Source organism: Hippocampus comes, unplaced genomic scaffold, assembly GCF_001891065.2.
Source record: "Hippocampus comes isolate QL1 unplaced genomic scaffold, H_comes_QL1_v1.1 scaffold151, whole genome shotgun sequence".
Taxonomy (NCBI): Eukaryota; Metazoa; Chordata; class Actinopteri; order Syngnathiformes; family Syngnathidae; genus Hippocampus; species Hippocampus comes.
This window is the reverse complement of record NW_017805591.1, coordinates 124,376-146,298: the sequence shown is the minus strand read 5'-3', so window position 1 is coordinate 146,298 and position 21,923 is coordinate 124,376. Positions and strand designations below refer to the sequence as shown.

General features: G+C 44.0%; 1 protein-coding gene across 1 annotated transcript; it reads left to right on the top strand.

Moving 5' to 3' along the window:
• The first annotated feature begins 6,342 nt into the window (after window positions 1–6,342).
• enc3 (ectodermal-neural cortex 3) lies at window positions 6,343–21,711 on the top strand. The gene is made up of 4 exons (XM_019880360.1): window positions 6,343–6,591; window positions 9,030–10,065; window positions 10,231–11,006; window positions 20,609–21,711. Exons 2-3 carry the CDS (start codon window positions 9,043–9,045, stop codon window positions 10,975–10,977), a joined length of 1,770 nt encoding a protein of 589 aa, XP_019735919.1. The 5' UTR covers window positions 6,343–6,591; window positions 9,030–9,042; the 3' UTR covers window positions 10,978–11,006; window positions 20,609–21,711.
• The last annotated feature ends 212 nt before the right edge of the window (window positions 21,712–21,923 follow it).

The following is a 21,923-nucleotide window of genomic DNA, read 5'->3' as shown; positions in this document are numbered from 1 at the left end:
CGAAAAAAAACAACCATGTATAGGAAGGCGTTTTTAGCCAAAAAAAACGACCATATATAGTAAGGCGTTTTTAGCGGGAAAAAAAATGACCATGTATAGTAAGGAGCTTTAACCCGAAAAAAACGACCATATATAGTCAGGCGTTTCAACCCGAAAAAAACAACCATGTATAGTAAGGCGTTTTAACCCGAAAAAAAAACGACCATGTATAGTAAGGCGTTTTGAGCCGAAAATAACAACCATGTATGGTAAGGCGTTTTTAGCCGAAAAAAACGACCATGTATAGTCAGGCGTTTTTAGCCGAAAAAACGACCATGTATCGGAAGACGTTTTTTGCCGAAAAAAACAACCATGTATAGTAAGGCGTTTTTAGCCAAAAAAAACCCGCCATGTATAGTAAGGTGTTTTTAGCGGAAAAAAAATGACCATGTATAGTCAGGAGCTTTAACTCGAACAAAATGACCATGTATAGTAAGGCGTTTTTAGCCGAAAATAACGACCATGTATCATAAGGCGTTTTCACCCGAAAAAAACGACCATGTATCGTAAGGAGTTTTTATCCGAAAAAAACGACCATGTATAGTAACGCGTTTTGAGCCGAAAAAAACGACCATGCATCGTCAGGCGTTTTTAGCCGAAAATAACGACCATGTATAGTAAGGCGTTTTTAGCCGAAAAAAACGACCATGTATAGGAAGGCGTTTTTAGCCGAAAAAAACGACCATGTATAGTAAGGCATTTTAGCCCCCCAAAAAACGGCAACGTATCGTAAGGTGTTTTTAGCGGGAAAAAAAACGACCATGTATAGAAAGGCGTTTTTAGCCAAAAAAAAAACGACCATATATAGTAAGCCGTTTTTCGCGGAAAAAAAATGACCATGTATAGTAAGGCGTTTTTAGCCAAAAAAACGACCATATATAGTAAGCCGTTTTTCGCGGAAAAAAAATGACCATGTATAGTCAGGAGCTTTAACTCGAAAAAAACGACCATGTATAGTCAGGCGTTTTTAGCCGAAAATAACGACCATGTATAGTAAGGCATTTTAGCCCCCCAAAAAACGGCAACGTATCGTAAGGTGTTTTTAGCGGGAAAAAAATGACCATGTATAGTCAGGAGCTTTAACTCGAAAAAAACGACCATGTATAGTCAGGCGTTTTTAGCCGAAAATAACGACCATGTATAGTAAGGCATTTTAGCCCCCCAAAAAACGGCAACGTATCGTAAGGTGTTTTTAGCGGGAAAAAAATGACCATGTATAGTCAGGAGCTTTAACTCGAAAAAAACGACCATGTATAGTCAGGCGTTTTTAGCCGAAAATAACGACCATGTATAGTAAGGCATTTTAGCCCCCCAAAAAACGGCAACGTATCGTAAGGTGTTTTTAGCGGGAAAAAAATGACCATGTATAGTCAGGAGCTTTAACTCGAAAAAAACGACCATGTATAGTCAGGCGTTTTTAGCCGAAAATAACGACCATGTATAGTAAGGCATTTTAGCCCCCCAAAAAACGGCAACGTATCGTAAGGTGTTTTTAGCGGGAAAAAAATGACCATGTATAGTCAGGAGCTTTAACTCGAAAAAAACGACCATGTATAGTCAGGCGTTTTTAGCCGAAAATAACGACCATGTATAGTAAGGCATTTTAGCCCCCCAAAAAACGGCAACGTATCGTAAGGTGTTTTTAGCGGGAAAAAAATGACCATGTATAGTCAGGAGCTTTAACTCGAAAAAAACGACCATGTATAGTCAGGCGTTTTTAGCCGAAAAAAACGACCATGTATCGGAAGACGTTTTTAGCCAATAAAAAAACGGCCATGTATCGTAAGGTGTTTTTAGCGGGAAAAAAATGACCATGTATAGTCAGGAGCTTTAACTCGAAAAAAACGACCATGTATAGTAAGGCGTTTTTAGCCGAAAAAAACGACCATGTATAGTCAGGCGTTTTTAGCCGAAAAAAACGACCATGTATAGTCAGGCGTTTTTAGCCGAAAAAAACGACCATGTATAGTCAGGCGTTTTTAGCCGAAAAAAACGACCATGTATAGTCAGGCGTTTTTAGCCGAAAAAAACGACCATGTATAGTCAGGCGTTTTTAGCCGAAAAAAACGACCATGTATAGTCAGGCGTTTTTAGCCGAAAAAAACGACCATGTATAGTCAGGCGTTTTTAGCCGAAAAAAACGACCATGTATAGTCAGGCGTTTTTAGCCGAAAATAACGACCATGTATCGCCACGCGTTATAACCAGAAAAAAACGACCATGTACCGTATAGTAAGGCGTTTTTAGCCAAAAAAAAAACGGCCATGTATAGTAAGGCGTTTTTAGCCGAAAAAAACGACCATGTATAGTAAGACGTTTTTAGCCCAAAATAGCGACCATGTATAGTAAGGCGTTTTTTGCAGAAAAAAATGTCCATGTATAGTGAGGCGTTTTTAGCCGAAAATAACGACCATGTATAGTCACGCGTTATAACCCGAAAAAAACGACCATGTGCCGTATAGTAAGGCGTTTTTAGCCAAAATAAACGGCCATGTATAGTAAGGCGTTTTTACGTTTTAACCCGAAAAAAAACGACCATGTATAATAGGGCGTTTTTAACCGAAAATAACGACCATCTATAGTAAGGCATTTTTAGCCGAAAAAAAACGACCATGTATAGGAAGGCGTTTTTAGCCGAAAATAACAACCATGTATAGTACAGCGTTTTTAGCCGACAAAAATGACCATGTATAGTCAGGCGTTTTTAGCCGAAAATAACGACCATGTATAGCCACGTGTTATAACCAGAAAAAAACGACCATGTACCGTATAGTAAGGCGTTTTTAGCCCAAAAAAACGGCCATGTATAGTAAGGCGTTTTTCGACGAAAAAAATGACCATATTAGTCAGGAGTTTTTAGCTGAAAAAAACGACCATGTATTGTAAGGCGTTTTTGGATGAAAAAATGGCCATGTATTGCATGGGTGTCAAACTCATTTCACATTGTGGGCCACATACGACCTCGGTAGATGTCGAGTGGGCCGGACCATTAAAAATTATACCATACTCTGCTGTAAATAACCAAAATAACATGTCTTTCTTTTGTTTTGGTCTCAAGATGCACAAGAACACTAGGAAAATGTTGGAATTTAATGAACATATCTTAGGAAGGAACGGAGAGTAGAATCCACGTATGAATAAACAGACACATTTTATGATGTCGGCCGAAATTGAGCTTCCCCTCCTTGATAGACCAGCATCCGCCACTGCGGTACGCATAACATAGTAAGACAATGACGACAGTGACACCACACGTTAAGACGCATTTGTTTGCAGCATTTTTTTTTTTTTTTAAATATTGTTTGCATGCTGACATTGTATGATGAACCTTATCGTGACAACCCTCTTTGAACATGGACGAACATTCACAAAGCGTTCAGGTATTTCAATTCTCCAGAGAATGCTAGGAATTCTGCCGGAGAAACAATCCCATGGTTCACGGCGGTGCTTGAACCTGCCAGCTTACGGTCGTTAAAGACTTCTGGTTATGTGGAGCTGGCACATGAGCAAGGACAAGGTTAATCTTGCACATGCTGATTTTTGAGGCATTCCTGGGAGTTATGGAGACTCTCAGCCAAACAGTTTGAGAGGGGGCTCCTAATTTAACACTAGGTTGGTTATTTTGTTTGCAGTGGTATATCGCGGCTGTTTTGAGTATACAGAGAATATGAACATCTATGCAGCTGTGTTCAAATGCTTTTGTGATGCGAAAAAATGAGAACAATTGCAAATCTTTCTTTTTTCCCGCCATTTATGTGACATACAACTTGTACAAAGCAAAAAAAAATTGTTTAAAAAATATTTACCGAAATACCTGAGATTTTGTGGTTGCACAGGTGTGGTCTTATAGCTGGGGTTGGGGCTTTTTTCAGAATTACCCAATCCCATGCTAACTCATATTAAATGGGAGTCAGCCCACACCCGCCACCATTTACAGTAAAATACCGATGATTGACTTCAAATACTATTCTATCTGATTGGCTTTCCCTAGCAAAAGCCTGAATTTTTTGGGGTTTTTTTTGCTCACACTGACCGCTATTTGGAACTGTTCATAATTCCCTTCACGTTGACCAAGCCCTCAATTCCAGCTGAAGAAAAACAACCCCAAATCATGATGCTACCACTACAGTGCTTCACTGTCGGTATGGTGTTCTTTTGGTCATGAGCAACATTTTTTGTGTCAAACACACCCGTGTGAATTATGGCTAAAAAGTTCAACCATGGTTTCATTGAACTGAACTAAAATCAAACGCATACACAAAATGGTTTCTCCAAGGTCTAAGTCGAGAGAGCAATGATGTTAGACGTGTCCCATGCTCTATACTTGTCTGAAGTGGCAGTTTGGATCATTTGCATTTCTCCGTCTGTACATATCATTTGCTAATTGTGGTGCAAAAATGAGCTGCAGGGAAGAGGGGAGCAAGCAATTTTTCAATGTTTGGAAAAAAAAGTGGCTTTCCCAACCTCTATTGAGCCAAATCAGGTATATATTTTCCTTCATTAAAATCTCAACAAACAACCAGGTAAAAATGCCCCTAAAAGTATCAACTTTATTTTGAAATAATGATGACTTTATCTCAATTTACTTATTTAGTATGAAAGCTGTTGAACACAAAGCTATCGTTTTATTAACAGGTTGATTCATAGATTAATTGAACCTTCTGCCATGTTGTCGAGAGACATTGAAATGTTCTACCCGTACATTGCTGGAGTAGAGAGTGGAAGATACTTACGGCTTCACGTTTTTTTTATCTCTCGGTGCTAAAGGGGGGCTTGACTGATACATCGGGAATGAGAAAATAATTTTTGAATATATTTTAGAATATCAAATAAAATAAAAGGTACTCTTTTGTAAAGGATCAAGTTTTGTCTAGAATTACCCCAATGGATAAGAGATGTGTAATGCTGACGTCTAGATTTTCTTTGTGATGATTTAGGTCAGCGGTGTCAAACTTGTTTTCATCATGGGCCATGTCAGCGTTTTGGTGAGTTGGTTGTGGGGGACGCTTATTAAATTCACAGTTCAGTTCACATTGGGTACAGTAAGGGAACAAAATACTTTAACAAACCACTATTCTTTGTATCAACAGAAATGGTTCAAATGACATTGACGGTGTAACATCAATAGAAAATGTTTTCGTTTTAGGAAAGCGCAACATCAACACTTTGTCTTCATTTTAGGTCAGGAAATGAAGTAAAGGTTTGAACAGTCGAAATTCTTGTCATATAAAAACACTAATAATGGTAGTTTAAAAAAATGCTTTAGTTTTCAGATGGAAGTTGCAGATTAACCACACTACTTTTTTTAACATAAGGATAGCCATGTTAGCCAGAAGCTGATCTGCAATTTATTGTATTTGTTGAGACACTTGCTTTCTTCGACGCTCTGCATGGACCCCTAAGCGTATTGTATTTTTGCCCCTGCATTTGGTTGGCATTAAATGGTTTTGGAAATGGAATTTTGTAAGTGAGTGAGTGAGTGAGTGAGTGAGTGAGTGAGTGAGTGAGTGAGTGAGTGAGTGAGTGAGTGAATAAGAATGGCAGTAACTGTGAGTGAGTGAGTAATGACATAGCTGAGAGTTACAAGGAAACTGAATGAATAAATGCGTGAGTGTGAGTAACTGCGTAAGCAAATAACTGTGAGTCACTGTGTCACGTATGAGTGCATGTGTGTGTGTGTGTGTGTGTGTGTGTGTGTGTGTGTGTGTGTGTTTGTGTGTGTGTGTGTGTGTGTGTGTGTGTGTGTGTGTCTGTCATCCATGCATCCAACCATCCATCCATCCGTCCATCTATCATACTGCTTATCGTCACTCGGGTCGTGGGTGTGCTGGATCCAATCCCAGCATAGTTTGGGCGAGAGTCAGTTTACTCCCTGAACTTCTCAACCGCCAATTGTAGGGCACAACTGTTCACACTCACCCCTATGGACAAGGAGAGAAAACCCACGCCAAGTATGGGGAAAAGATGCAAACGCCACACAGGAAGGCCGGAGACGATTACAATTGTCATAGTCCGTGTATGGGCCCCGAGGTTATCTCGCCATGATGCAAAGCAGTTTAATCACAACTGCAAATCACGAAATGAAACACACCGTATTCTTAAATCACGGTCAATGAAATGTCACCGGCGTTGTCTTTGCACCAGCAAGTGTACCTAATGAAGTGGCCCCATCGGGGTTGTAAAGAGTGAGACAAAGAATAAAAGGCATTCTGATCCCAGCGTGTGATTGGTCAAGAGCAGCAGCGAGGGGAGGAGCCAGCAAACGCCACAGAATGCTGCCGCGTACTCCTCCTCCTCTTCATTTACTCAGTGCAGGCTGTCGTGGATCGAAACGAGGTTCCTAACTTTTCCCTCGCTTCGAAACTTTCCTCGGGCTCGTGACAAATGGCTGACAAGCCCTTCGACTGTTTAACTCACAGAATAGTCTTAAACTGGGAAAGTCGGTTCGCTTAATTTGTGATTTTTTAAAAAAGCGCACCAAAAACTTTTGAGCGATCTCGTCGAAAGGCGACAGAAAGAATCCGGAGACGCGTCGCGGCCATCTGTTTAAAGGTAAGTTTGTGTTCACAAAGCCTTTGTGTTTACTTGACTTACCCGGCGTGCTTGACAAGTTGTATCGTCCCCCTCCCCAGTCCCCACGCACACATTCCCGTCTTCATGAGCGCAATTTCACTTTTTGGGGGGTGCACAAAAACCCAATTGGATTTCACGCCGTGTCCGTCCACGCAAAGCCCACACAGTCCACCGAGATTCAAAAGACGACTTAATGTGATCCGGCGTGGAACAAAAGATAGAATGGAGGCGAGTGGGGCACGCAGTGCCATGCAGAGTTTATTACTGCTTTACGGCTTTCGGGTTGGTTTGCAATTACAATGAGCAAAAATGGCTTTAAACTTTGTCAAAATGGGCCAGTCTTGGAAGGCGACTTGTTTCAGAATGTCACCCTCAATTTACCGACTGAAGCAGTGAGTTGATATCGAAAATGATTCTTTTGTGGTAGCCTTGACGTTTGACTAACATACGTAGTCTTTTAGCATGTGTCTTGTGATCTTTTAACACAGATTTATACAGCACAACTGTATACATTTGTTAGCCAATTTGTATAAAATGCTTAACAAATTTATAAGACCCCCCAACCAAACCAATCTCGCTTGACAACAGTTGAAAAAAATGCCTGTGCATTAGTTACTACACAATTCCTTGACCTAAATTGTGTATTTTCAAGAAAAATACACTTTCGGTCTTTTACCAAAAACAATAGTATTTGCATTTCACGATTAAATTGTCAAATTCAAGTTATTGTCTTGCATTTCTCAACACAAAAAAATATTTTAGTGGCTGAATATTGTCTCACAGTTGAGAGGTTCTGGCTTCAAATTTGTTGTTCTCCTTGGACTTGCATGGGTTTTTACCAGGTACTTCAGCTTCCAGCACTTTTCAAAATCATGTGTTAGGTTTACTGAAGTGTGACCAGGAGTCACCAGAATATATCACTCAGCACAGCCGCAACACGAATGAGTATAAGTGAAATATAAATGCAAAATGGATGGATTTTTATTTCTTGATTCAGCTGTCAATTTTAATTTTTTTTCTAATTGCATTCCTGAAGAGAAAAGGTTATTTTAGTGATTCAGTTTTATTCTTGACGGTGGTGCACTTGGTATGTGGGCTCACAGTTTGGAGAAGGGTTCGAATCTCCCCTCCATACATCCTATGTTGCGATGGAAGATATTTTTTGTGCAGCAACACTTAAGCTGGAGCTCACTGAAACCGAAAGAGTCTGCACTAAAGTCCTTACGGTGATATATGACATGATATGATATGACAGGTGGTGTAATATGTTGTTAAGTGCTACATATGTCGAGCTGTACAAGCTTGGGGAAACCCCGGCACTTCTACGGCACTACGATTTCAGAAGAATACACGTTATTGTTGTTGACAAGAATAAACATAGTGCCATCAAATGTACTAATTGCGTACCTGTTTGAATCTAATAAAGGTCAAAATTATCAACCTGCATTTCAGAAACTTATTGCAGATAGACTGAATCACAAGGTACAAAAATGGATGGTGACTATACCAGCCACACAATACTGCATTATTGTACTTTTAAGGGTGCAATGCCCTGTCACTGAGATGTTCGCCTGTAATGTCAGCAAGGCTTTTGTGCTCTTGACACTACACTTTAACAGCTTGGAAACATGCTTGTACCATTTTGGTCCTGGGAAAAAAAAAAAAAAAAAAGTTGTAATCATTAGCCCAGTTACTGGAGACTCCACTATGAAGGGAGAGAAATTGACTGTCGTCTATTTCTGACAGGTTTTAAAACACTGCCTGTAGTTGGAGAGCCTGCAGGGTAATTCATTGGCTGTCACAGAGGCTGGATTTGACTCGCAGGCTTGAAATGTTTAGAGGGGTGGAAAAATGTGACATAAGAAGGCACACCGGCGTCGTTAGTAATAAGGGGTGTGTGTGTGAAGGCCAGTTGTTTGGACCTTCTCACGGGTTTATTGATATTTTCTGTGGGAGTGCTCTGTGACGGCTTGCCTTTTAACTCCCTAAAGTCTCAAGTTCATTTCCGTAGCAACACATCAAGCAGAGTTTTATGACTGTCTAACAACCCGGTGGACAACTACCTCTTTCCGTTCAATCAGGAAGATAAAGCAGTGTTTGTACATGTGTGTTTGTAGCATACTCAGCCCTATTCAAGCTGTTGGAAAATGTATACAAGGGGTGTTCCATAAAAGAGAAAATGTCATTACAAGGCAAAAGCCACGCTCACTTTATCACCGTGCTTTCTGTTTGTTTTATGTGCTTGGCCTGGAACGTTTCCATCCAAATATTAACTGGAAGGTACCTCCTCTCGGTTAGTGAGAGACGACGTCACTTAGGATACGTCGCCGCTGTATAAACTGAACACTGTTGTAAACCATAAAGCAGTGCGTGTTCTCTCAGCTAATATCTTGCATTTCTTTTTCAATACTCCTCAGCTTCAAATTCAAAATGTCCGTCACCAGCCACGAAAACCGAAAATCTCGCTCCAGCTCCGGCTCCATGAACATCCAGTTGTTCCACAAGACGTCACATGCCGACAGCCTCCTGACCCAGCTCAACTTACTTCGCAAGCGCAAAGTCTTCACCGATGTCGTCCTGAAAGCCGGCAACCGGGCCTTCCCCTGCCACCGGGCCGTCCTGGCCTCCTGTAGTCGTTACTTCGAGGCCATGTTCAGCGGCGGACTGAGGGAGAGTCGTGACGCCGAAGTCAACTTCCACGACTCCCTCCATCCGGAGGTGCTGGAGTTGCTGCTCGACTACGCCTACTCGGCCCGAATCATCATCAACGAGGAAAACGCAGAGTCCCTGCTCGAGGCCGGTGATATGCTTCAGTTCCACGACATCAGGGATGCGGCATCGGAGTTTCTAGAAAAGAATCTCCACCAGTCCAACTGTCTGGGGATGATGCTGCTGTCCGACGCCCATCAGTGCCAGAGACTGTACGAGCTGTCGTGGAGCATGTGTCTGGCAAACTTCGCGACCCTCTACAAAACCGAGGATTTCCTAAACCTTCCCAGAGACAAAGTGCGCGAGCTGATCCTCAGTGAAGAGCTGGAGGTGGAGGACGAGAGCCTGGTGTACGAGGCCGTAATCGATTGGGTCAAGGCCGACATGGAGCAGAGGCACAGCGAACTGCCAGAGTTACTGCGCTGCGTCCGTCTGGCGCTTCTCCCCGAGACGTACCTCCTCAACAACGTGGCTTCAGAGGAGCTGGTCATGTGTCACAAGGTTGGCCGAGAGATCGTGGAAGATGCCGTGCGGTGCAAGATGAGGATCCTCCAGAATGATGGCATCGTGACGGGATTCTGCGCCCGGCCCCGAAAAGTCAGCCAGGCTTTGTTGCTGCTTGGAGGACAAACCTTCATGTGCGACAAAGTCTATGTGATTGACAACAAGACCAAAGAGATCACCCCAAAAACGGACATCCCAAGCCCCAGGAAGGAATGCAGCGCCTGTGCCATCGGTTGTAAGGTAACCACATTGTAAAATGTATCTTGAGCATTGAAGATCTCTTAAACGACACTTAACTCATTCGGTACCAGCCAATTCTGGACCAAGTCTGAAAAGACGTTGAAAAACGTCTTTGGGAGTGAATGAGTTAAGAGTGGCACTCTAAATCCGGTCCTTGTCTTGCAGGTCTATGTCACTGGAGGGCGTGGCTCTGAGAACGGAGCCTCCAAAGATGTCTGGACCTACGACACATTGCACGATGAGTGGTCCAAAGCGGCGCCCATGTTAGTTGCCAGATTCGGACATGGCTCAGCAGAGCTGGACCACATGCTTTACGTCGTGGGCGGACACACTTCTCTTGCGGGATCCTTTCCCGCCTCCCCGTCCGTGTCACTTAAACAGGTGGAGCAGTACGACCCGCAGACCAATAAATGGACGCTGGTGGCCCCGCTGAGAGAAGGCGTGAGCAACGCCGCGGTTGTCGGCGCTAAAAACAAGCTCTTCGCCTTTGGAGGAACCAGCGTCAACAGAGACAAATATCCCAAGGTTCAGTGCTTTGACCCTTGTCAGAACCGGTGGTCCGTTCCGGCGGCGTGTCCGCAGCTTTGGCGCTACACGGCGGCGGCGGTGGTCGGAAACCACGTCGTCGTGATCGGGGGCGACACCGAATTCTCAGCCAGCTCGGCATACCGCTTCAACAGCGAGACGTACCAGTGGTCCAAGTTCGGCGACGTGACTGCCAAACGGATCAGCTGTCATGCGGTGGCATCGGGAAACAGACTCTACGTGGTCGGGGGGTACTTTGGGGCTCAAAGGTGTAAGACGCTAGACTGCTACGATCCGTCGTCGGACTCTTGGGACAGCGTGACCAGCGTTCCTTACTCACTCATTCCCACGGCGTTCGTCAGTACATGGAAGTACCTGTCAGCCTAGAAATGCATGGGCGCATTGAGCTTCCTACGGTGAGTATCTCTCGTCCCCAAAACACCTTACACGGTCCGAGCTGAATGTCAGTTTGAGCCGGACTAGGCCGGTTTCCAAGCCTGCGCTGTTGCCAGGGTTGCTACTGGTTACAGTTACACATTATCAAGCCGCTGTGATGACCGGGTGTTGGATAAACACGCCGGTCTGCAGAGCTGCAGGAATGTCAGCGGCGTTGCTAATTACAGAGGGTCGCAACACAGGACCTCTGTCATTGGATCAGGCCTGTGCTCGTGGTGCCGGGTAGACGAATGAGCCGACACGATCAGTCAGGAGTCAGCGCCCGGAATTCAGAAGAGCAGAAATGTTTCGGTCTGGGTGGACAGTGAACCCCCTTAATCGAGCGATATGTTCCAAACACACCCACAATGGATGTAAATCTGCAATATATAGAGACCAGATTAAAAGTTGTTGTTTTTTTTAACCCTCCCACAACAAATTTAAAAGTACTAAAACACTTCCTTATTCTTGAACACCTGTTCGCACTCTCTCCTGTCCACACAGTTCTCCATATAAGAACCCAAGTGCGCTTGCTTCAAGCTGTTTGTCATTCCCAGTTGAAGTTGACTGTAAAGCTGAAATATTAAACACAATTCAACATAAACATTGTGTATTTCAACTCCACATTGCTCTATCAAACCATATACATTTGTCTGAAAGTCCACTAGCTTAATGAGAACAACGTGAAACACTGTCAGAGATTAGCATAGATGGTCCGATCATTCTAAACCTTCATCACTATTCATAGGCATGTGTTTTCTTTTTAGGAACAGTGAGTATTAAAACGGCAAAATATACAACTCTATGACACTGAAGGGGTGTCCTCTTCTTGCGAATAATTATGCCGCATCTCTTCTAGGAGACCTCGGTGGTGGCGGCACAATGTGGTGCTACACTGAAGGTGTCCAGGTTTGAATTCAGACTGGCCCGTATACTGTTAAGAACCCATAGAAAAAAAAAAAACGACGTTTACAAATCTGCTTTGATCAGAATCGGGCTGGTCGGTCCATCATGGATAATGTCAGTCAATTGTGGAAGCATTATGAGTTTCTGCTGGTACATGAAATTCTTCAATGAACTTAACGTTTGTATTCAAATATAGTACTCGGTAGAGGGAAAACTCACCGGAGTTGCATTTCAAAGAGTGAAGCGTCTCTTTATTGTTGGTTGCCGGTTTATTCATCATTTAGATAGAAAGTAAACTCGAGAAAGGGTTTTATTACGATGCCAAGAGTCATTCGGCTGCATGCATTTGCACTTAGGTTTATGTGCTGTTGATTCATTGGTTTTGAGGGATTGCTTTATTTTGATCAGGTTTTGAGCGATTGCTTTATTTTTCTTACAGCCCATAATTTTTTTCCCTCCTTTCTTTCCTTTTTTTCCCCTCAAACTAACGCCAGTCCCTCTTTCATGCATCCAGAAGCTTTGATCTCCATAAGTGCATAGTGTATGTAAAGTAAATAACAATTCGCTCTGTGTATTGCCTTTCCTATAGGCATGTTATTTTCACTTCGACAGATCGTTTTCGGGGACTTGACAACAACCACATTTTCTTCACTCTGGTAAACAAGATTGTAACTTCTATACGGGCGCGTTGTGCAATGCCAAGACGGTGACGTATAGCTGAGTGCGAGCGAGGGCGTCTGCTGCACCGCCTGTGTTAACTGCACACAGCTGGTTGGGATGTGAGACGTTGTGTTATAACCTGACTGCTGTTGAGGACCACTGTCTCTGTGGCACGTAGTTTGGTCTTTGGGGCATGGTTGGAGACAGGCAGGCTGGCTTAAGAAAGATCAAGGCGCCGCATCGCTCTGCAGTTACCATGGCGACCGCCCCAGTGCCTTTGTTTAATTACAACAGGGAAGGGGTAAGAAGAAGCAGAGATCTGCAGAGGGCCAACTTGTTGAAGCAGGAGAATGGTAGTCTGTGTGTGTGTGTGTGTGTGTGTGTGTGTGTGTGTGTGCGCGCGCGCGCGCGCGCGCGCACACACACACACACACACACACACGTGCGCACGCGGAGTTGCAAGTGCAGCGCAAGTAAGACCAGAAGTAGCAAAGCTATATTTTGCCCACTTTGGCAGCCGAGACTAATGCCTGCCTAAAAATACTTCGCTCCAGAGGCTGTCAACTTTCAGCTGGGGTCAGGGAGGCAGAATAATTGTGTATCTGTAGTGCTTTGCATGTGTTTCATTTAATGTTTATGGCAGGCTTGAAAACCTGCCCTCAGCTGTTTATGAACTTTATTTGCCGTTTATGCATGCAGTTAGTTGTGAAACTTTTGCCGATCAATGATTTTCTCTTTCCCTCTCCCTCATTCGCTCTCTCGGACACATATATGTACGCCCAATTATCCACACAGAAATATACGATCGAACCACTATGGCGACATGCTACCCATGTTTATTTGCTATTCAGGGAAATTGACCGCATTAAATTCACATTTTTTTTCTTTGAATGAGTAGTGTGAGGTGAAGTTGGTCTCATGAAAAATAAAGTACTGTACTGTATTACAAAGGCAAAATGACGACACATTCAGGTGCAGGGTGGGACAAATAAAAAGCGGATCTCAACCATGAGCTATTTTGCATGAGGCAATTATTAACTGAAAACAGATACAACGTGACACTTCCTGGAGGATGAATAAGCAAAACATTCATCTCAAAAGTGAAAGTTTTCAAAAACAACACTCCCAAGTCTGAACCGGCCATCTGAAAAAACAAATGACATTCAGAAGAGTTTCGTGTGTGCATGAGTCACAACATAAGCAAATATGGGAGGAGGACCATGGGGGTGTTGTTTTCCCCAGCAAAGTGTACATTTACTATACCGTTACTATGCTCAAATCACATCGCCAACTCTTGTTTTTTTTTTTTCTTTACAATCTGACATCAGCCGATGAGCAGACAGGATGCAACCAGACCTCTGCGCGTAATGTCCCTCTTGAAACCAAGGAACAAATAACTGTTATCTATGCTTCGGCCTTTTGTCTCTTAAGCCCCCTCCCCCACTTTGCTCCCCACTCATCGCCTCTCATTACATCAAAATCACAAAATAAGCACCACTTTAACGGCTTCAACAGAAGTCGTGTGATGGAGTACACCTGGCAGGGGCAGGGGTCTCCCCGGGGGGTGGGGGGTCGGGGGGGGACGTTGGCGAGCTCGTGGCGTCCCAAGACAGCTGCTGTAAAACGGAAAGGTCGCAGTGGGATCAGGGAGAGGAGTGCCGAGGGCCCCCCACTCGTCTCCCTGCTTATGTTTTATTAATGCCACGCGCGCCGTGAGGGCCACCAGGAGCCCAAAGTGAATGAGCATTCTATAATTGCATCGGTGTACAACAACCCCCCCCCCCCCCTCCTGGCTGAATAATCGGCCGCGCTAATTTGATTAGGCCCTCGAAAGTGACGAGCCATCATACAGTTCCAGGGGCCTCTTCAGGGGAGCCAGCTGGCATGAGCCAATGCGTGTCTGCACCCGCTAATTCATCGTGAATTACGTAATATTTGCGCCTCTGAAGTGGTACCGAAGTGGCACGTTTTGTGTTACAGAGCCCCTCTTTGTCCCACTGTTTTGCCTCAAGGATGCCCCATTCTCCTGTGCAGCTGCACCAGGACGCCGGCCGGCCCCACCACTCTTTTACAGCACAAATAATGCAAACGCATGTAAATGCTTGCGCTTCACCCGAAGGTCAATACAGTGGAAGGCTACGAGGTCATTAGTAAACACGGCACGGACCTTGCAGGACACAAAGAATGAGGAAGGTGGCCTTGCGAGTAAACGGCAGGACGCGGCAGTGACCGAGTCTTATGTGCACGTGACATTTGCTTGATGAATATGATCGAAGTTTATGTTGCGAATTGCTTCATGGTTCGGTGATTACTTCATTTTTGGTAGGCCACACCATATTGTGCCTTGAATAACTTTCCTTGGGGGCAGCAAAGTGGATTTAGTGTTTGTTCTCCCTGCGTCTGCGTGGGTTTCTCACACACAAATTCCTCCCACAGTCCAAAAGAAAAAGCTCTTCAGGTTCATTGAAGACTTTGAATTGTCCATGGGTGGAAAGGGTGAATGGCCTGTGATTGGCAGGCTACCCGTAAAATTCAACCGTGATAGGCTCCAGGTCACTTGTGACCCAAATCAAGATGTGTGGAGCGCTATAGAAAATGGACGGGTGGCCTTTCTGATTCGCTAACTCGGCCTTGCTGTCAGGATTAGTTTCTGTGCCACTTGTTGCTTTGGCGTGAATTTCCCAAGACATTTTCATACAGAGTCAATTAACCATGTGTTGGCACTTAAATCACGTTCAAGGCGAAGAACTTAGAGTAAGTTCTTTAAATAAAAAAATAAAAATAAATTGCAGCATGGTAACAGTTAACACAACCATCCATTTTCTGTCGTGCTTGTCCTCGTGAGGGCTGCACGTGAATTGGAGTTCACCCCCCCCCTGCTAACTTTGGAAGTACACACTGGTCTGGTCGCCAGCCGATCACAGAGCGCACAACCACTCACATAATTTATAGTCTTCACTTACCTTCATCATATTTTTGGAATGTTGAAGGAAGTGGCCTTGGCTAGCAACCGGTTCAGGGTGTCCCCCGCCTACTGCCCGAAGACAGCTGGGATAGGCTCCAGCACCCTTGTGATGATCAAGCGGCTCGGAAAATGGATGCATGGATGGATGGAAGGAAATGGCCGTACCTGTCGAAAACCCATTTAACCCATGTGCGTTGATTTTTTTTAACGACACATCGGACGAAGGCACCATAATGGAACGGTGGCTTTAAAGTGTAATATCAAAGTCATTTCTAAATCCTTTTTTTTTCTTGCGACCACTCAAAATGTTCAGTGGCGTCAGACCTATCCATACATATATAGTTTCTATTTACTTATTGAGGTTGGTGCCCTCTATGGACATCAAAGCAATAAAAAGCAGTATTGTGCTATGGGTATAAGTAACTATCATCTGCATATAAGTAAAAAACAAAAACATTGAATTCGGACTATTCAATATGGACAAGTTAGCGCCTTCAACATGTTAATAGATCATGACATAATTTTAGTTTGTACGTCAACAGTCCTGTTACGGGATGTTTTGGTGCACAAGGGTTAAGCATACAGTGAACCTACAAACTGCACAAAGGAAGCCCTGAGTCAAGATTCCAACCCAGGATCTCAAGACTCGGGGGCAGATGCGCTCATCACGACGGCACAGTGCTGTCCGGTTAAAATAAACAAGCGGTATAAATTTCCATGGACCGATATATGTCCGTACAGTACGTTCTAAAAGACGGTTTAAATGCATATGTGGATGGGCACTCCTACAAACAATTCCCCAACTGTTTCTCCAGGCAATGTTTGTTCACCTGGATTAGCCTTGAACTACTTCCAATAATAAGCCTAAGAAGTTAGGTAATGCTTTTAATTCTAATTAGCTTTCCATTTGGCTGGGTTCGCTTTAGCGTGCACTCCGAGGAGATCACGGGGGTCGTTCAGAGGATCGCAGCGCGACATACCGTGCATTCCACCACGCTTGCATGTTTTTAGTGTGTTGTATTTGTTTTGAAAAGATGAAATACGACGGTGAGTTATACACAAGTGATGACTCTTGGTACAAGTTATTAAGTTGGTTCAGGCATTAAGGAGAAGAAGAGAAAATGACAGACAGCTAGACGGTGAAAGACGAGTATAAAATAGCGCTGACTCTTATTATTAAAAAGTAATGATGGCCGTCACTCAGTAAACCACTAAGGAGTGAGAAGCAGCTTTGTCATCATCTCCACTCGAGAAAGATTAAACGCGTCGCAGAAGCACCGCACGTGTTTTGCACGCCGTTCAGCGCAGGGTAGGGCGGAGGGATGATGGCGGCCGGTTCAAACTTATCGCGTTGGTCGCCGGTTGCTAAGTGACCAAACAGGAAGTGGCTTGGTGCTGCTTGTTTGGACATGAAGTCGGTTGCAACATGGCGATATGGATTTGCCACCTTCACAAAAAGCTGCGACGTTACTTTTACTGAGGAGGAGGAGGAGGAGACGAGCGTCAAGAGAGAAAATGGGAATGATGACGTCCGATTATAAAGACACGGCAGGATCTTGGGGAGTTCAGGCTCGTCTGTGAGCGACAGCCTATTTGAAGACTGCCTGGAGGTGTACCGCAGGTAATAAAGGAGACCGTCCAGTGTGCACTCCCTGTCTGTGTGAACAATAGCATCCGAGCGTGGATCAGCGCAGGCATCCGTCGGCCCCCTTTTCATCATCCAAACAAAGCAACCGCAGTCAAACAGGTTGAGATTAGAGAGCAAGCGCTCATCCGCTGACAAACGAGGATAATTAGGGGTAAAACAGCGCGTTCCTCCCTCCGAATATCCAAGTGGAACATTCCATTCCTAACTGCAGGGCACTGAATTTATCTGCGGCGGCAGCTGGAGATCACAGATGCCAAATTTTAAAACAAGACTTGTGAAAATGGTGCTCAACTGCTGATCCAAGAAGGAGGCTTTCATGCATCGGCCAGTTGCGGCAGATGGTTTTCACAGGAGGTCATTACCTCCTCCAAGGACCGCGTTAGCAGTGTGATGCAAAAATCGAAAGTGCGGATCCGCATCTTTTCTCACTCATTGTTGAAAATTGGATTCTTCAAAAAAAAAAATGACGATAGCTTCGCTTAGCAATTCTTTGCAAAAACTCAAGGAAACACCATCTGAGCCAGGCTAATTTCAACACGTTCCTCAAAATGTTTGCTCTTTATCAACTGCACGCCTCCGACACGCCTTGGCATGGCTTTTCTCATTATTGCTCCGGGTTCCCATGCATCCTGGAAAACCTGGAAAATGATTGACCGATTCTTCCAGTTATGGGGAACATATACAAATAAATGTAAAATGCCCTGGAAAAGTTTGAGCTATCCTGGAAAATTGTGTTTTCCTCCCTCTCATTCTCTCTGCCTCGTGGGTGAAAGCAAACGGGTTACAGTCATGCACCGTATGTCTCTTTTCAGCCTCCTCAAATGGGTGAAGCGTCGCGCTTTTCTGCTTCATCTTTGCTTCTAGCGGGCACAGCGCCCTGCGTGACACTACCAACCGGTCAAATTGCATATTCCCTGAGAACAGTTCTGCTGCCCAGCGTTCCTATCTGACATTGGCGCTTGATTTACCGAATTTCAGACCAAAGTAAGGCTTTATTTTGAAGAATGTTGCCGCGGCGCTGTATATCGAGTGTGAGTTGTTTCTCGTGTTGAGTGTCAAGAGAGCCGGAGTGGGGCGCGCAGTCACTTTTGGCTGTGCGCTCTGAGATGAAATACAGTCCATCTCTGGTTTCAGTCGAGCCGCAGCGACCATGACGACGGCTTCAAGATAGCAACGGGCCACATTTCACTCGGGTGTTTTCGACTCGCTCCATTGTCTGACAGCAGAAAGAGAAAATATGTGAAAGAGAAAACCTTAAATCAGGAATTCATCTCTATTAAAATACCGTGAATGTGCACAGAGAGCAGAGCTCCAACTTTTCGTGCAGTTTTTAACTCATGTTATGCCCCTGAGCTAGTCGGCCTGGCAATGGCAGTGGCGTGGGTGCCTGCGTGGGATTTGTCTTCTCCAACACATCAGCGGCTCATTCGGCAATTCCATGTTCTTGATTTACTTTGGAACGAAAGTCATTTAGATCAGCGGTCCCCAACCTTTTATGCCCCACGGACCTTTCAGGCCGGATAAATACAACAAAATAATATGATATGCAACGCTCTATGGTAACGTTTAAACGTGCCTTCAAAATAAAATACACCACAAATACAAAGTACATTAAAAATACGACTCACCATCCCGGCATATATTGCAGAGTGGATTTGGTGCGTGGGAATCTCCCGTTGGGATGAATCCGTATTTTAAAAAGCACTCCTGATACTGTCTATTAAATGTAGCCTTCTTTTTCTTGAAAGTCGTAGGCTCCTATTCTGTCTCCTGGCGAGGGCTTTTCCTCTTCCCAAAGACATTTGTTTTTTTTTTTACTCATTTTCCAAGCTCCTGGGTTTCGTTTTAGCGATAACCTATCACGTGACCGAGAAGCGCGCCTTGACCTGCGTCAAGAGTGACATACTGTAGACGGATGTAACAGAGAATCCAGTAATTTTTCAAAATAAAACATCTTTTAGATTCCGAAATGAATAAAACGGAAGAAATGTAAGTTGTTTATTTTTCTGTGCGGCCTGGTACCAAATGACCACCGATTTAGATCTGAACACCCAAGTGAGATTTTATATTAGTGTTGTGACATTTGCAAACAAGTCATTCTTTTGAACGGCTCTTTTGAGGAGAACAAGGAGAATCAATTCACGGCTGTGAGCAGGTCGTTCGTTTGTTTTCTTTTTTAATTTTATTTTTATTTATTTATTTTTAGTCGGGGGGTCTACAATTGTAGATGATAAAACCTCCCCAAATTTTGAGGGTGGAATTTATCAGTGTATGTTGTGACAACTGGACTTGCACTGTAACTGATGAAATAGTCCTGGAAAATAAAAGTCAGGAATGGGAACCCTTGTTGATGTTTTTTCAATGGTAAAGGCGAGTGGTATGAGGCACTGTTTCCTGTACTAAATTCCATATGCTGTAAACCATTGCTGATTGCACACAAGCAAAGCAGATTTATCCCTCTCACATTCTTTTAGGGGTACACGCGTTTGTGAAAACGTAGCTGTTCGTTAGCAAGTCCGAATCTGACGGATGACGTTCAATGTGCCTGCTGTTTCTTCCACCCAGTTTTTGTGTTCTTTCATTAAATGCCCGAAGACGCTACACGATTTCACCAAAGCTCTGTCTGAATAGGGGAGTAGTACAGTCATTTGGTGTCAAGCAAGTATGTAAGTGATCAATGTTGTCTGAGAAACAAGCTCCGTTTGTCGGAGAGGAGCAAAGTTTAGGCTTGGGTTGTTAGTGGAAGTGACGGAATATTTTTAAGGGTCATGTAAGATGAGTTTGAAATGATATGTTTTGGGGTCATACTTTGTAGTTTGTGATATGTTTACGGTTTATTTAAACTGTTGATGTACTGTGGACAATTGTAAACATTTGGGAGGGCGGGGCTCCTCGTCTTTTGTTGCTATTTGCGACAGGGCTCAGGTCCCTTATCCCAATGGGTTTACTGTCTTATTTTGAAGTGGCAAACTGACCACTCCAATCTATGGCGGGTCGAAGTAGCTTTATGCGTTGAATTCTATTTCACCAGGGCATATTTAATTTTTTTCACTGGACAATGCATGCACCTGACAAAATTCACACATCTACCACAGCTGGTGGAAAATGTGTTCTGCATTTGGCGAGTGTACATTCAGTATTTTAGTTATTTACACCAAAGAATACAGTCGTGTATTTATTAGCCATCTGCACGACAGCTTAATCGCACATTCCACGGGGGGAAGCGGGCTCGCGGCGCCGTTGACGCGACGCCTCATGAGCCGATGCTAAGCTGCGTAGAATGTCTCTTTGACAAGCTGACGGGAGACCTGGAGACCTCCGCGCATTCTTGTGTGGTCATGTACCCTCGCTGGGTCGTCACCGGACCGGAACATTAATCTCCTTCTTTCACCTTCTCTCCACAGCAACGAGGATGAAGGGGCCCGTGTGTTCCCCCCCGGCGTTCCCGGTACCGTCAACATTGGATTGGCTCGATTCCTGGAAAGTGAAGACTGAAAGAGCGTCTTCATCGCCTCGTTCCACCGGATGTGTTTACCCAGAACGTCTTGTGTAACTTTCCCATGTAGCCCCGAAGCCGGTGCGGTTGCCATGCGCACTTTGTAACATGCGAAGCACAGCCTGGGGAGGCCCCGGAGCAGAAAACTCCGTGACTTAACGCCAAATGTTTGACTGAAGTCCCGCAACATCGAAAGGTTGCATCGGCAGACAAGTGTCGAAGTCGAGAAGATGTGTGCTAAAAGCGTCTGATTCGATGCACCGTACGACTCTTCCTGTCTCTATTTTTAGACATTGGACTTGGGCTTCCCTCAATTTTGGCCAGCTTAAATTTGCATCTTCCTCCTGAAGTGAAAATACAAGCTGGCAAGGACGGTTACAGCTGAAGAAGTTACTTATTATTGTGTGTGTCTCAGGGTTATGTTCATTTTTTTTTTCTTTTTACTGCATGAAGAGGCATGAACTGCATTTGCCGAACGATGACCTCTTTATTGTCTGTTTTTAACAATGCCCTTCTTTGCGTGAATGTACAAGTTGAATGACAAAGGTTGTTTTCGATAACATCTGCAGTGATTTTTCCATCTGAAAATGTAAAAAAAAAAAAAAAGTGCTTATTATAGCGGCAGCGGTATTGGAAACACAAGATGCTGCCAAAACCTGACGAGTAAAACTTTGCGGCATCTTCATTTAAAGATGTGTCCCAAGTTATTTATAGCTACTGTATCTTTTTTTTTTTTTTTTTTCGATTTTACGTTTGATCATCTGAAATAGACTGACAAATAGTTTTTATATTTTCTTAATAATTGATCATTTCTTTTTGATTTGCACAGTTTGTACAAGCTCTCTTCATGGTCTTAACTTGATGACGTCTTTGTCTTAACCCGGCTTTGGGTCGTGCGAATGCTTTTTTTTTTCTAAATCGAGCTAACTTAATGTGATCAGACATGTTGATAGACAGTCTGTTACTTCCCTTCTTCATGCTATCAATAAAGTAATATCTTGATAAAAGCAGCGCCCTTGTTGTTTGTCATCTATTTTCCAAGGGACGCGTGGAATTAGGAAGCTCAAGCGGGCTTCTAATCACACAAGCTCGAAGCAAACAGAGCCCTCAGTCAACCGTGCTCCACACATATTTGGACAATTCGTTTTTAATCACGTAGCTCTTATTGTGCACAGGGGGATTTGAAGATCAAATAGAAATTTCCTCTTGAGTTGCGCGAGTGC

Excerpts from the sequence above, each read along its gene's own strand:
- enc3 (XM_019880360.1), top strand. The coding sequence starts at position 9,043 with ATGTCCGTCACCAGCCACGAAAACCGAAAATCTCGCTCCAGCTCCGGC. Across the intron at positions 10,066-10,230 it reads CCTGTGCCATCGGTTGTAAG|GTCTATGTCACTGGAGGGCG; the intron begins GTAACCACATTG and ends CTTGTCTTGCAG.